Below are 14,669 nucleotides of genomic sequence, written 5' to 3' on the forward strand. Positions count from 1 at the left end.
GCTGTCTGATTTAGAGAATTTCCCCTAAGACCTAAAATTGTCTAGAAATAAGTTAGAAATTTGTTTTAAATTGAAATTGATGGATGGATCTTCCTATGTTAGAATTTGCATATAACAGTACTACGCATACGAGTACAGGTTTTAGTCCTTTCATGCTTATGTATGGTTTTCAACCTAGATCACCTGTTACAGTAGGATTCTCAGGACTTCAGCATGATGCAGCACGTAATTTTTTGCAAGATATGCAGGAAATGTTACAAGTTGCGAAGGAATCTATTAGAAGTGCTCAAGACCGAGACAGATTTTATTCTAATAGACATCGTTCACCCAAAGAGTTCTCTGAAGGAACGATGGTGTATTTGTGAGTTCCGAAAGATTCCGAGACTTACGGACAGATCGATCTCTGAAATTATCCCCTAGATACTGTGGACCATTTCGAATTACACGAAGGATTGCTTCAGTTGCATATGAATTGGATTTGCCTTCTCATGTGAAAGTTCATCTTGTATTTCATGTCAGTAGAATTAAGGAAGTACTAGGTGCAACAAACCAATTAGTTACTCCTCAAGAAATTATAGATGTCGAGGACATGACATTTGTTCCGTACGAACCTGAAAAGATTCTTGGATTTCGTGAAAGAAGATTGCGTAATACGCTTATCACGGAATACAAGATCAAGTGGAAGGATCGTGTTGAGGAGGACGGACGCTACATGGGAGACATTGACTACTCTTCAGAGAGATTACCCTGGCTTTTTAGTGAGCTCAGGAGTGAGCTCTTAGAGGAAGGGGAGTATGTCATGTGCACAGTGCGTATCTATCGTGTGCTACACGCACGCAAGACTAGCTTCAAGGTTTGGGGAAGCTTGGAGCTAGGCAGGCTGATTGGCGAGCTGAGTTAGGGATAGACTAACATGCGGGCACCCAAGTATGGACGGGCAGGCACCCAAGTGTGGACGCTCGATGACCGGCCAAGAGACTATAAAAGGGTAGCCAAGGTTAGTTATTGGGATATAGAGTGTCTCGCGAGTTTGTGAGAGCTCTATGGTCTTGGAGCCTGGATCTAGTGCAGACGTGCATCTGCTTTACGCAGCCGAGGCCGGCAGCAATCTCGAGGCCCGCGAGGATAGCTTCATGGCGGTATGGGACGTCGCGAGGAGAAGATTGGTCGGTACGTCAACCTAGTTAGCTCGTGGCTCGGTGGGGACAACCAAGACTGTGGGCTTGCCCACGGCTGTCATGGTTGGGAGGTGAGTCAGGCCTACACCCCCTTCTTGTTTGTTTGTGTTGTTTGCAGGATTCGAGTCTCGTACCAGGAACGATCACGAGGAGATCCGGTGGGGATTTGACAATGATACCTCTATGACCAGCATAAGGTAGAGCGTGACATTCCTCCATAACCTTTGGACGCAAATCCTTCACCACACATAGGCAATAATCCTTCATAAGATAACCCTCGTTGATAACATAAGAGGCATGTGAATGACCAGCCACCAAATCAGTCCATATATGGCAAAAATCTGCATCCAAATGATGCAAATCACGCATAGCAGATAAGTCCCCATGAGAGGCCACTGAGACTGCAGCCACATAAGGCCTCCTGGATAATGCATCGGCCACCACATTTTCTTTCCCGGAGTATGCACAATCTGAAAATGAAACATGGAAAGAAAGTTTGCCATTCTCATCTGCTTCTCCGAAAGCTTTGTTTGAGATAGAAAGTATCTCAAGCTTTGATGATCTGTCTTGACTACAAATTCAGCCCCAAGAAGATAATGTTTCCATATCTTTAAGGCATGAATTACAGCCAAGAGCTCTTTCTCATAGATATCCATATGAAGCTCAGCATCATGCAAACGACAGCTCTCGTATGCAACTGCATGCCCTTCTTGATTTAGGACAGCCCCTATACAATCGCCACAAGCATCACATTCTACTACGAATGATCTTTGCAAGTCAGGAACAATTAATACGGGTCCACGTATGATAGCGTGCTTGAGTTGCAAGAAAGCATCCTGTTCTTTTGAAGTCCATTTGAAAGTGGTTTTCTTCTTTGTGAGATCATGTAGAGGGGTGACTATCATAGCAAAATGCCTTATGAAACGCCTATAATATGAACATAATCCCAGAAAACTACGTACTTGATGTACGTTTTGCAATTCTGGCCAATTCCGAATGGTCTCTATCTTTGCAGGATCCATTGTTACTCCATCCTTGGATACAATGTGACCTAAATAATGTATCTCTGAAAGGAAAAACTCACTTTTCTTGGCATTAATGAAAAATTTATGCTTCCGCAACTCTTCGAACACTGTGACCAAATGAGTTCTGTGTTCCTACTCATTCTTGGAGAAAACCAAGATGTCATCAAGAATACACCTGTGAATTCGCGATGGGGTCGGAATATTCTATCCATCATACGATTAAATGTGGCAGGAGCATTGGTGAGACCAAAAGGCATCACCAAAAATTCATATAATCCAAAGGCTGTCCTGAATGCAGTTTTATGGACATCTTGTGGCACCACTCGTATTTGGTGATAACCACTCTTCAAATCAAGACGGTGGAAACAAGCCGAACCATCAAGCTTATCCAAAATGTCATCAATACGCGGAATTGGGAATCTATTCTTGATGGTAAGCTTATTGAAAGCTCTATAGTCCACACACATGCGGAATGACCCGTCTTTCTTTTGAACAAGAACCACAGGAGAGCAATAAGGTGAGGAACTAGGCTGAACCAAACCTTTCTCTAAAAGCTCATTTACCTCCTTCATGATGTCACCCCTACCATGGGATACATGTCTTGAATGCATGTGACCATCATGCCCTCCATGAGCACTAGCATACATATATACCTGTCAGGCTTTGTGCCTTGTGGAGAAGATACATGACGAGAGGTGACTGTCACCTCTTCCCTTTGCATAAATGACCTCAACCTTTGAGATGCGGGATCTCCATGCTTCAAGCGAGGTGGATTTCTAAATTTCAGTTCTCCATCTTCCCCCTCTTTGATGTCATCTTTGCGGAGGAGGTAGGAAAGTGCCAACTCCCTTGGCTTCTTGCCCACTTCCCGTGCCATGGACTCAAAAGTCACATCTACCATTGCATCGGCTTTCCTTGCTTCAATGGCACTTTGCACATGGGGATCTTCATGCAAAAATTTCGGCTCTTGCTCTTGTGCCTGCAAAAGCTTTCTCATATGCTCCAATTCAACCCTCATTGCATCAAGCTCTTCTTCTTGCATGACTGTCTTTCCTCGAGACAGTTGTCCCTTTGAATCACTATCATTTACCCTCTCAAGGGGCTTGTGCCTTCCTTGTAGAGCATTAGAACCACGCGAGGCACTTGATGGGCCCCTCGAATTAGGCACTTCCAAAGGGTTGCCTTCGCTGTCCATTGTGTTAAGTGTGCTAGAAGCGGGGTGTCCAATACACAGGTTCGTTTCCCCACTAAGAGGAGGGAAATAACCATGCTCTGATACCAATGAAACCGATCCCGTCAAGTGGGAATAGACTCCGTTGGACACCCACACGCGTAATAGCACAACTTAATTATCACAATTTGAATGGACAACTTAATAACAACTGAAAATTAAAATGAAATGAAATGTTGATAGATGGACACCAGCACTGGGGCCGGAACGGGCCGACCCCCCCCCCCCCCCCCACAATATATGATATATTATTGGGAGTATTTAACAAATACAATGGTCCATGGGTTCAATGAACCAGATGATGTCCATGTACAACTGAGATGAATACAGTACCAAACAAGAGACTCGAAGTAGACGTTCGAAGGAGTGCGACCCACTTGAGTGGTCAAGTCTCTACGGTCCTGTGCCTTACACTGGAATCTGTGGAGAGCGCCCCACTGGTGTTCCAAGACCACGCACAAACAGGCGCTCCCGTACTAACTGTCATGGCCCTGTGAAAATGGAGCAGTACAAGTGTGGGCATGGTGGTTGCAGAGTCAGAATATTTTATGATTCACATGGGGGGCCCGGACAGAGTTTAAGATGTGTGGACATCCCTAGGTGTGAAGGGGGGAACTAGAAACATTAAACTTTAATGTTTATTAAAGTTTGCCCCTAGGCCTTAGTGGCCCTAGGGAACTTATTAAAGTTTGGGGCCCTAGGGATTATTTTGGGGAAGAGGGCCACTTTTGGAGAGTTTCTCTCTCTTCTCTCTCTCTCTCTTCCCTTTTGGGGAGTCGTGGAGCAAAAGGGACACTCAAGCGTGGAAAAGCACAAGGAAGGAGGCGACTGCTGTTTTCTGTGTGTTTGCTGCTGTTTTCTTCTGCATAATCAGCTGTACTTCCCACGTGTGCAGTCGTACGACTGCAAGTACAGGCTGCTGCTGAAATCTGCTGCAAACGTTCTTCTTCTCTGCTGGATTCTCTGCGCCCAGGCCCTATACAGGCTGTACCAGCAAGTACACAGCCAGTACAGCACTGTACGGCTGCCGTACAGTGTACGGACAGCCTGGTACAGCAAGTACAGTTGCTGCAGGCGGTGCAGACAGGCGCTGGACAGGCCTGGTTACTCAGATTCAGGCGACCAGAATCAGGACAGCAGGCTGTTTGTGCAAGTACAACTCCTGGCACGTATCCCGAGGTGGTGCAGACGGGTACAGTGCTGATTTTCAGATCTGTATTTTCAAGGACAGCATAAGAGTGAACATCAGGAGGAGGGTACAGGCAAGTACAAGCACATGTGTGAAGCAGGGTTGTGGATACAAGTGCCTGCAAGTACAGATTGGTGCTGTTGCTTCCTCCAGTGCTGTTTCACGAGCTGAACTTGGTAAGCCTTGTTACTGTTCATCTCTCTCTCTTTCTACTGCTTGATGTCTGTTGCAGATATGAGTTATCTGGCCTCTTGTGAGAGGAGGGGTACGGCAGATTGACAAGGGTTGAGACAGAGTTTGGACGGCACATGTATGTTTGAGCTGAGATGATGTATCATGCACTTGAGTTATGCCAGATGTATGCCCATCTGTGCTAAGAAGGATTTGTGGGCCGTCAGATTGGATATACAGGTGTAAACTCTTGGCTGATTTTTGTGTTGTACTCAGCCATTCATATTATTATAATTGAATAAAGAAATACCGCAAGGGGCGCCAAGCTTTGGGGCCAACAGGTGTCGCTGTGTTTTCAGATTTGGGCACTCTAGCTCCAATCTGCTTAGACTACAAGTGGACGGGTGATTGCTAATCTACCGCACTCTAGTTTCTATCAGAGGCCGGTTTCAAGGTTCCGTCGCCAGGACCAATCATCAACTTTCTGAAGGGGGTGAGCTCGTGGTTGCTTTGAAGAAAGCCATCGCTGAAAATTCAGCAAACATGTCTGATACAGAGGATGAGTACTTCTATCATGAAGAAGAAGAGCAAGAGACTTCTCCTGAAAGAGATGTATCTGAGGATATTTTTGCAGGAGAACAGGCTGCAAATGTTGAGCCTTATGAGGATGTAACACAGCCAGAAGATGTGCATGGTAAAGAGGATGATGATGCTCGGTTCAAAGATCGCTTGGCTAGTGTTATGGATACTTTTATGCAGCTCACACAGAGTGAGAGATTTGCTGAATTTATGAGATCCCGCTTAGAGCCCCGCACAGAGCCCGAGAAAAAGAAGAAGAAGGTTCGTTCAACGAATCTTCCTCAAGGTCATAGTGGTACCACTTCACAGGATCCATCTCTTGGACAGTTTCCGAATATGCAGCATGCTTTTGGTGCTAACCCACAGAGTTCCTTCTATGGACAGCCACCTATTCCTCAGCAGAATATGCATCCAGGTTATTTTGGTGGAGGCTCAGTGTTCCAATCCATGACTGGGGGTTACCCTCAGGGAGGTTTGGGTATGTATGGGCCTTTTGGAGCCAATTTTCAGCCTGGCATGCAAGGGAATATGTATGGTGGTATGCAGTCCGGTATGCAAGGAAATGTGTTTGGAGGCATGCAACCTGGGATGCAAGGCAATATGTTTGGTGGCATGCAGCCAGGTATGCATAATGGAATGTTTGGAAACATGGCTGGGATGTATGGTATGCCTGGTGTTGGAATGGAAAATGTTGACCCAATGATGGGTATGAATGTTGGGGGCAGCAATCTTGCGAAACCACTTCCATATGATAATCTAACGCCTATGGGAAAGGCGAAGGATGACAAGGAAGGGGGAGCTGCAGTGAAGTTTGACACTTTCAGTGGGACCAAGGATAAACTTAAAGCACTTACCTTTTTACAGCAGTTTGATGCTGCTTTTTCTGGTGGGAATTACACAGAGTCTTCTAAGGTGAGGAAAGCTGCCACTTTTCTCAAGGGCAATGCTTTGCAGTGGTGGTCTACTCTTCTTTTGCAGGGCATAGCACCCACCACATGGGTTCAATTCAAGCAGGTTTTCTCTTCCGTATGGCTCACATCTACATTTGAGGTGGATGTTATGACCGCATGGCACAAGCTGGATGCTTCAAAGTGTGATAGTTTGGAGGATTATAACAAGAAGTTTTGGGAAGCTCTACTCCTAGTGACTTCTTATCGTGCCGTGCCATTATCTGAGCAGGTAGAGAAGTATTGTTGTGGGCTGCCCAAAGAGGTACGAGATTATTGTATAAAGACAAGAGTAACGAACATGTCACAGATGATTGAAAATGCTATGACAGCTAATGCGTTACTCACAGGTGGTTCATCTGGGTTTAAAGGCAGTAAGAAATTGGGCAAGAAAGCTGAAAAATTTGGGCATGCTTCTCGTGATGCTAAAGGGTCTTCAGAGACAAAGTATAAGAAGTTGCCAATGCCCAAGAGGACTTCTGAGGAAAGACAGGCTTTGAGAGATGCTCAAAAGTGTTTTTACTGTACTGAAGAGGGACATATGTCATTCAATTGTCCCAAAAGAACGTCCAAAAAGGACCCTGACAATAAAGGAGAGCCCAAGCCAAAGAAACCAAAGCCTTCTGCAGGCTTAGTTCCTGATCTTGTGGGGGAGCAGCTAGGTGGTGAAGCTACAGAGTTGTGCAGGGCATGGGGCAAAGTGAGAGATCAGAATGCTTTGATCTTCTTTGACACACGTGCTAGAGCCAACTTCATTTCACCAGATTTGGCTGGCCGATTGGGGATTCGCGCAGAGGAGATGGGGCCGTTACATGAGGCTAATATGGCTTGTCCAGGGTATGCAGAACCCGTTACTCCTATCATTGGGAAGCTTCGGCTTCATTTGCAGGGTTATGTGGACAGCGAAGAGTTCTTCATCATGCCTTTGGATGGCTGTGATGTTTTGTTGGGGATGCCATGGTGCCACAGGGTACATGCGGTGGTGGATACTTACAACAGAAAAATTACTCTGACTCATAGAGGGAAAGACCATGTATTGGATGTAAAACTCAAAGGGGAATCTGTTCCTATTGTATCCGCTTCGGCGATTTCATCAGTAATGAAAAAGCATCTTTCCGCGTACTTGATTTATGTAAAGGATGCACAGGATGATGAGTCTAAGTCTAATTTGTCTATGTTAGATAAGGACAGGACTGATTTCTTAAGTGGGTTTCAAGAATGTTTTTCCGAGTCATTGCCAGGAGAATTACCTCCTGAGAGGCCAGAAGATCATGCCATAGATCTGATTCCTGGTAGTACTCCACCGAATAGACCGCCGTACCGTGTTAGTGCAGCCCAACAGGAAGAGATTATGAGTCAAGTGCAGGAGCTTTTGAATAAAGGGTTGATACAGCCTCGCTCATCACCCTTTTGCTCACCTGTGCTCTTAGTGCAGAAGAAGGATGGTTCTTGGCGCATGTGTATTGATTACAGGGCGCTGAACAAGAATACCATCAAGAATCGATTCCCCATACCGAGGATCGATGACATCTTGGACCGCTTACAGGGCTCCACAGTTTTTAGTCGTACTGACTTGAAAAGCGGGTATCATCAGATACGCATTAGACCCGAGGATGTGCATAAGACAGCATTCCGAACCACGTTTGGGTTGTATGAGTTCTTGGTTATGCCCTTTGGTTTGACGAATGCGCCTGCCACATTTAACAGAATGATAGACAGGATTTTCAAACCTCATAGAGAGTTTGTGGGCACATTCTTTGATGATATGATTGTGCATTCACGAACTGAGGAAGAGCATAGAAGGCATTTGGCCATTGAGTTTGCAGAACTCAGAAACCATAGGTTGGTGGTTAATGGCAAGAAGAGTGAGTTCTTTTTGCAAGAGATACATTTCTTGGGGCATATTGTGTCTGGTCATGGAGTCCCTATGGATCCAGCCAAGGTGGAAGCAATACTTAATTGGCCAGCTTTGAGGACCGTGCATGATGTACGTAGTTTTCTAGGATTGTGTTGTTCCTATTACAGGCGTTACATACGGCACTTTGCTGAAATTGCTTCACCTCTTCATGCTTTGACGAAGAAAGCAACTCCGTTTAGATGGGCTGATCGGGAAATTACAACATTCAAAAAGCTCAAAGAAAAGCTTACTTCGGACCCAGTATTGGTGTTACCGGATCTCCGAAAGGCTTTTGTTGTCCAGTGTGATGCATGTGGAAGTAGCATTGGTGCAGTTCTCATGCAAGAGGGACATGTGATAGCCTATGAGAGCAGAGTTTTGCAAGATGCCGAGAAGCATTTACAGGTGTATGAGAAAGAGATGTTGGCTGTAATTCACGCTCTTTCTACATGGAAACACTACTTGCTTGGGGCTGATTTCACTGTACAAACATATCATCAGACCTTGCGATATTTCCTCACGCAGACTAAGCTTTCAGAGAAGCATATGCGTTGGGCAAATTTTTTGTCAATGTTTCACTTCCAGATTGTGCATGTGGAAGGCAAAAAGAATGTAGTGGCAGATGCTTTGTCATGCAAGCCACGGGTCTCTGCAGTTTCACTTGCTTATCATCATGAGCTTGATGAAATGAAAGAGCAGTATGCCCATGATGAGGATTTTGAAAGGTTGTATGATCAGATGTCTGAGGGTCAGCGACATGAGCATTATACTCTCAGAGATGGGTTTTTATTGATGCATGGCAGACTGTGTGTTACCAGGCCATTGCGACTCAAGGTTATGATTGAAAGTCATGCTCCACCGTATGCAGGTCATAGAGGTATTAACGCCACGGTCAAAGCAGTGGAGACTTTCTTTTATTGGCCAACCTTGAGAAGAGATGTTGATGCCTTTGTGAGGCAATGCATCGTATGTCAGAAGGTAAAGTTTGACCGTCAGAAGACACCAGGGTTATTACAGCCTTTACCTATTCCGGATAGACCTTGGGAGAGCATTGCCATGGATTTTGTATTTGATCTTCCACGGACACAAACGGGAAATGATGGCATCTGGACAATCATATGCAGGTTCAGTAAGCAGGCTCATTTCATTCCCGTGCGGAAGACAATTAAAGTGGATCATATGGTGAAGTTGTTCATGGCGAACATCTTCAAGTATCATGGCTTGCCTACGTCTATCATTAGTGACCGTGATCCACGGATGACGAGTTTGTTTTGGAGAGGGTTGTTTGACAACATGGGTACAACTCTCAAGTTTTCATCGTCATTTCATCCACAGACAGATGGTCAGTCAAAAGAGGCTAACTCTATAGTGTTGGATCTTCTCAAGTGTTATGTGTCAGAGCACAAGCAACAATGGGAAAAGTATCTTCCTTTAGTGGAGTTTGCATATAACAACACTGTACATGGCTCGACAGGCAAGGCGCCTTTTGAGATTGTAGAAGGAGGGAAGAAGATACCACCCATTTTGCATACAAAGGATAAGATCTTTGAGGCTGATCAGTATGTGGAGAGCTTGGATGAAGCTTATCGGAGAGTTAAGTTGGCCCTCCAGAAAACTCAGCTGAAGCAAAAGAAAGCCGCAGACCGTCACAGACGTGATTTACAGTTTGCATTGGGTGATTGGGTTCTTTTGCGCTTTGAAAAGGCTAGACTCAAGAAGATGAAGGGTAAAGAGCGCTTATTCCCTAAGTTGAGCATGCGATATTATGGGCCTTTTCAGGTTTTGGAAAAGATTGGTGAGGTAACCTATCGTTTGAAGTTACCAGATCACTGGAGGATTCACAATGCTTTTCACGTGAGTCTTCTTAGACCTTTCCGTGGGGATGTGCCTGAGGATGTATCAGATGAGGCTCAGCCGGAAGTTGAGGAACTTGATGAGGTTCTGATTCCAGAGCAGATACTGGCACATAAAGAAAGGAAGGTACGAGGTAAAGTTTCCCGTCGCTATTATGCCTTTGAGTTAGAGCCGACTCTTATTGTGGCTCATTCAGGTTCAGCAGAGCATGGGTCTGGAGCATTACCTGATGCTCAAGAGGGGGGTAGCACCTCCACTCCCTTGATACAGACAGGCTCCGATGACATCTAGAGGTCGCTTGGTGCAGTTTTTATCTCACCCGAAGGTACTGAGGCTGACAGTACATCTGTCTATGGGACTTCTATGATATATGTGTACTAGTCACATGGAGATTTTTGTGGATATGTATGGTTCACAGTGGTATACAACTTGGACTATTACTATGCCATTGGTTTGCAGTGAATATTGATACATGTGTATGGCTTAGAGAGATTGGGACGCTGATCTTGCTATATTGTATATTTCACTTTGGATATTTTGACGCATCACCAGAATGCAATCGAGGATGCTTGCCATTTTTCAAGAGGGGGGTATGTCATGGCCCTGTGAAAATGGAGCAGTACAAGTGTGGGCATGGTGGTTGCAGAGTCAGAATATTTTATGATTCACATGGGGGGTGCCCGGACAGAGTTTAAGATGTGTGGACATCCCTAGGTGTGAAGGGGGGAACTAGAAACATTAAACTTTAATGTTTATTAAAGTTTGCCCGGTGTCGCTGTGTTTTCAGATTTGGGCACTCTAGCTCCAATCTGCTTAGACTACAAGTGGACGGGTGATTGCTAATCTACCGCACTCTGGTTTCTATCAGAGGCCGGTTTCACTAACGCCCGGCTCTCCCGATCTCGGCACCGATGGACCGTGGTTCTCCAAAAGCTTGGACTACCCGGCACCGAACGGGTGTTAGCGGTAGAGAGATTCCTTTATCAGATTTACAACAAAATCCTTTACTCAAATCTAAATCCACTTACTTGTAGCTCGCTAATGGAAGACAAGTACCCGAGGCGTCTGTGTGTAGCTACTAGAGATGGACACCAAGGCGCAGCAGCCTGTCGAGGAGGTGCAGCAGCAGCAGCTGCCTGGGTAGAAGGTGTAGCCACCTGAAGAGGGGAAGTTCAAAGCCGCCTGTAGCCTTGGAAGGGAGGCGCAACCGCCTGCAAAGGAACGCAGCCGCCTGCTGTGGAGGAGGAGGAGGCGTAGCCGCCTGCAAGGGGAGGATGAGGAGGCGCAGCCTGCTCTGGGATGCGCTGCCGCCTGGAGAGTGAAGAGGAAACCTGGCTGCAACCGCCTGTGGGGTGGTGCAGCCGCCTGCGGAACAGTCGTCTGCTGTGGAGGTGGAGGCGCAGCCTGCTGAAGAGCAAGCGCAGCCGCCTGCTGGAGAGGAAAACGCCTGGCTGCAGCCGCCTGTGAGGTGGCACAGCCGCTTGTGAGTGCAGTAGTAGCCTGGCTACAGCCGCCTGCAGAGTGGAGGGAGCAGTCGCCAATGGAAAGGGGTACAGCCGCCTGCAGGAGGGGAGGAGGTGCAGCCTGCTATGGAAAGGCGCAGCCACCTGTGTAGAGCGAGCAGCCCACCAGCGTGCAGCAACCTGAGGAAGGCGGAGAGATGCCCTGTGTGCAGCTGTATGAGAGCTCCTTTGTAGATGTTGGAGAGGAAGTACACGACCACAGCTGGCCGGCTCCCCAAGCTTGCATGGGGGCGGCCAGTTTCAAGGTGTGGTGTGGGTAGGTGGCCATGCACCCACCCCCACACATAAAGGGTTAAGAGTGGGGTTTCCCTCCCCACCTTGGCCCACACGTGGGTGCCCATAATGGGTGCCCACTTTTAAATGAATGTGAACTAACAACCTTATAAAATTAAAGGTTAGAAAGAAAGCTATTAGAAAACAAGTGCAATACACTTACCACCTGTTCACACGCAACAAAACTCGTCAAAAGACAGAGCAAACTTCATGACTCACTGGCAGGCGTCCCCGATCAGTAAGTGGCACGTCAAACAGGCAAACACAAGAATACAAGTCATGCGAAAACAGTTTCAAACATGCAAAACATGAATGCATGTGCAAATAGTATCATGGACATATCTCCCGTTCATGGAACAAGTACAAAACATCTGTCGGGCACAAAAATGGCACGACAGAAAACATAAATCCCGGTCTTCCTATGGAGTGACAGTCCCATAGGTAAGACACAGATCCAAGCACGAGCCTCCCTATGGAGTGACAGTCCCATAGGTAAGACACAGCACAAATACTAGCTCTTCCATGGCGTGACAATCCCATGGATAGAACACAGTCCAGGTCATACACGGGTGGCACCAGTCTAGCTCCCGTCCATACAACACCGTCCTGCTAACACATGGGTGGCACCAGTCTGGCTCCCGTCCATGTTATGCAAAAATACTGGCCCCTTCACATGAGACACCGGCCTGGCCTCAAGTGAACGAGAAATAGTGACAATTACTTTCACCCAGGGCCAAAGCAAAAAATTCAGCTTGTCACCAAACCATAAATCCTCGTGTACATACGGCAGCTTTATCAAAGTTCAATCTAATTAAACAATTTTTGCTAGCTTTAGACTGTTGTGTGCTTGTCATCATCACATATATCCTCTCATATCAGCATGACAAGATTCTTATGACCACCCACTCGGGCACCATCCCAACACTTATAACACCACCTCAGTGCCTACGCACACCCTTACCAATCAAATGGTTGGTTCTATCTTGGTGATCGATGCTAACCTCAAAGTCGCGCCCATAGAGGAAGTGCTTCCAAAGCTTTAGGGCCTGCATCACCGCGAGGAGCTCCCGATCATACACCAAGTAATTCTTTTTGGGAAAAATCAACTCGCGGGACATGTAAACGACTGGATATCCATTATGCTGCAAGACCGCTCCAATAGCGATTTTACTCGCATCGGTGATCACCTGGAATGATGAGGCTAGTGCTAAGCAAGGAGCCTCAGATAATGCAACCTTAAGGTCCTTGAAAGCCTGTAATCCACGAGTCGTCATGTGAATATGTTGCCTAAAAGTCTTGACACCTTGCCGAGACGTCCGAAAAATTGTCGACAGTTCACATATCTTTAATGAAGGCTGGACATATTTTATATATATATATATATTTGGGGCATGGAAAGGTGGACAAAAAGAGGCGCCTACATGAAACTTGGGCAACAAGCTTAGGAAAAGCATAAAGTGGATATTTTGGGCCAGCCCAGTTACTTTTAGCAAAAAGGGAAAAGCACTTCAAATATAGACCAGTCGGCTTCTCTTTGTCATCATCAACAGGCACCCCCTTTTTCCTGGTCGGCAGCAGACTTTCTCCTCTCTTTGCTCTGGCCGTACACTGCTCCAGCCGTACAGCAGGCAGCGGACTTGCTTACTGATTCCCTCTTCTGAGCGCTGGCCATACAGCAGCTGTATCTCAGCTGTACGAAACAGGCCGTACAGTACACAACCGTTCTCTCTCTTTCTTCTGCCCTGGTCACGCCAACCTTAGCAGCACACCAAAGATAACATGACGTACTGTGTTTGTGTGCAGCCCGACTGTACAGCTACCTATGCTCAGGGGTGATCTAATGTACTAGATCTACCATTGGGTGGTAAGCCTAGCCTACTGAAGCTAATTTGGATTGATGTGTGTTTTAACTTTGTTTAGAACATCTCGGAGCAGGTTTAGTCGCAACAGACCCCTAACACACGTGTAGCAGAATGCTGATGATTAAGGCATGATGAAAATTGCAACAAAGTTAATGAAGAGAGAGAAAGACAAGAGAAGATGAGATGTCACACCCAAACGCGTTTCCTACTCTAATGACCACCCACATCGGTTCCCATCCAATCTTGATGCAACAACACCAGCTATTACAAGCTGACTTCTATATCCAGCACCTGGCTCTTGGCCTGATAAACTGCCTTGACACTTGTACAAAAGATAATCCAAGTGGGTTGTAACTGTGTGCGGAACAACTAGCCCTGTGACCTAATCTTTGATGGCAACTGCCAACATGTCCCTGGTCTAGGACTCACAACATGCTCAGGACTCATTCAAAAAGTTGCTAACCTGTGCACTTTATACAAGGATGGCCACATGAGACTAGGGTGCAGTGGCTACACCTGACACACACAGATGTGCACACACGTGTATTTTTTTGACACACCCACGTTTATGCACCCACATGTATTTCTTTGGCCTAGACATTGGTCTGTCTAACTATCCATTTATGTGCCATTACATGCACACACGCATGAACATGCATGTATGTGCATTTGTATTATGGACAAAGCATAGTCTAAATTAGAGATTGGAAGAGAGAGAAAAAAAAAGACAGAGCGTACCTCTGTACGAAAGAATCCTATCTGCTGTGGCCATAACCAAAGTGCTATTGGTGTCCCAAACAACTTTGACAAAAAGTAGCAAGAAGAAGCACCAGCAGTAGCTGAAAATATAACCAAAATAACCCCTTTGTACACTCCAAAAAGTGCCCCTGCGAGCAAGGAGAAGAAAATCGTCCCAGGAATCATGAAGGTTTGCATAAAT

General features: G+C 46.1%; 1 protein-coding gene across 2 annotated transcripts in view; it reads right to left on the reverse strand.

The window, feature by feature from the left end:
* LOC147612997 (putative membrane protein At4g09580) overlaps window positions 1-14,669 on the reverse strand; it is a 35,470-nt gene that overhangs the window by 19,694 nt on the left and 1,107 nt on the right. For both annotated transcript variants that reach the window (XM_086782302.1, XM_086782301.1), the window contains exon 2: window positions 14,468-14,669. This exon is cut by the window's right edge and continues 69 nt beyond it. In XM_086782302.1, coding sequence (XP_086638428.1) covers window positions 14,468-14,669 — 202 coding nt within the window. The remainder of the gene's footprint in view (window positions 1-14,467) is intronic.

This window comes from Cibotium barometz, chromosome 44 (assembly GCF_041138505.1).
Source record: "Cibotium barometz isolate CiBa-2024 chromosome 44, ASM4113850v1, whole genome shotgun sequence".
NCBI classification, from domain to species: Eukaryota; Viridiplantae; Streptophyta; class Polypodiopsida; order Cyatheales; family Cibotiaceae; genus Cibotium; species Cibotium barometz.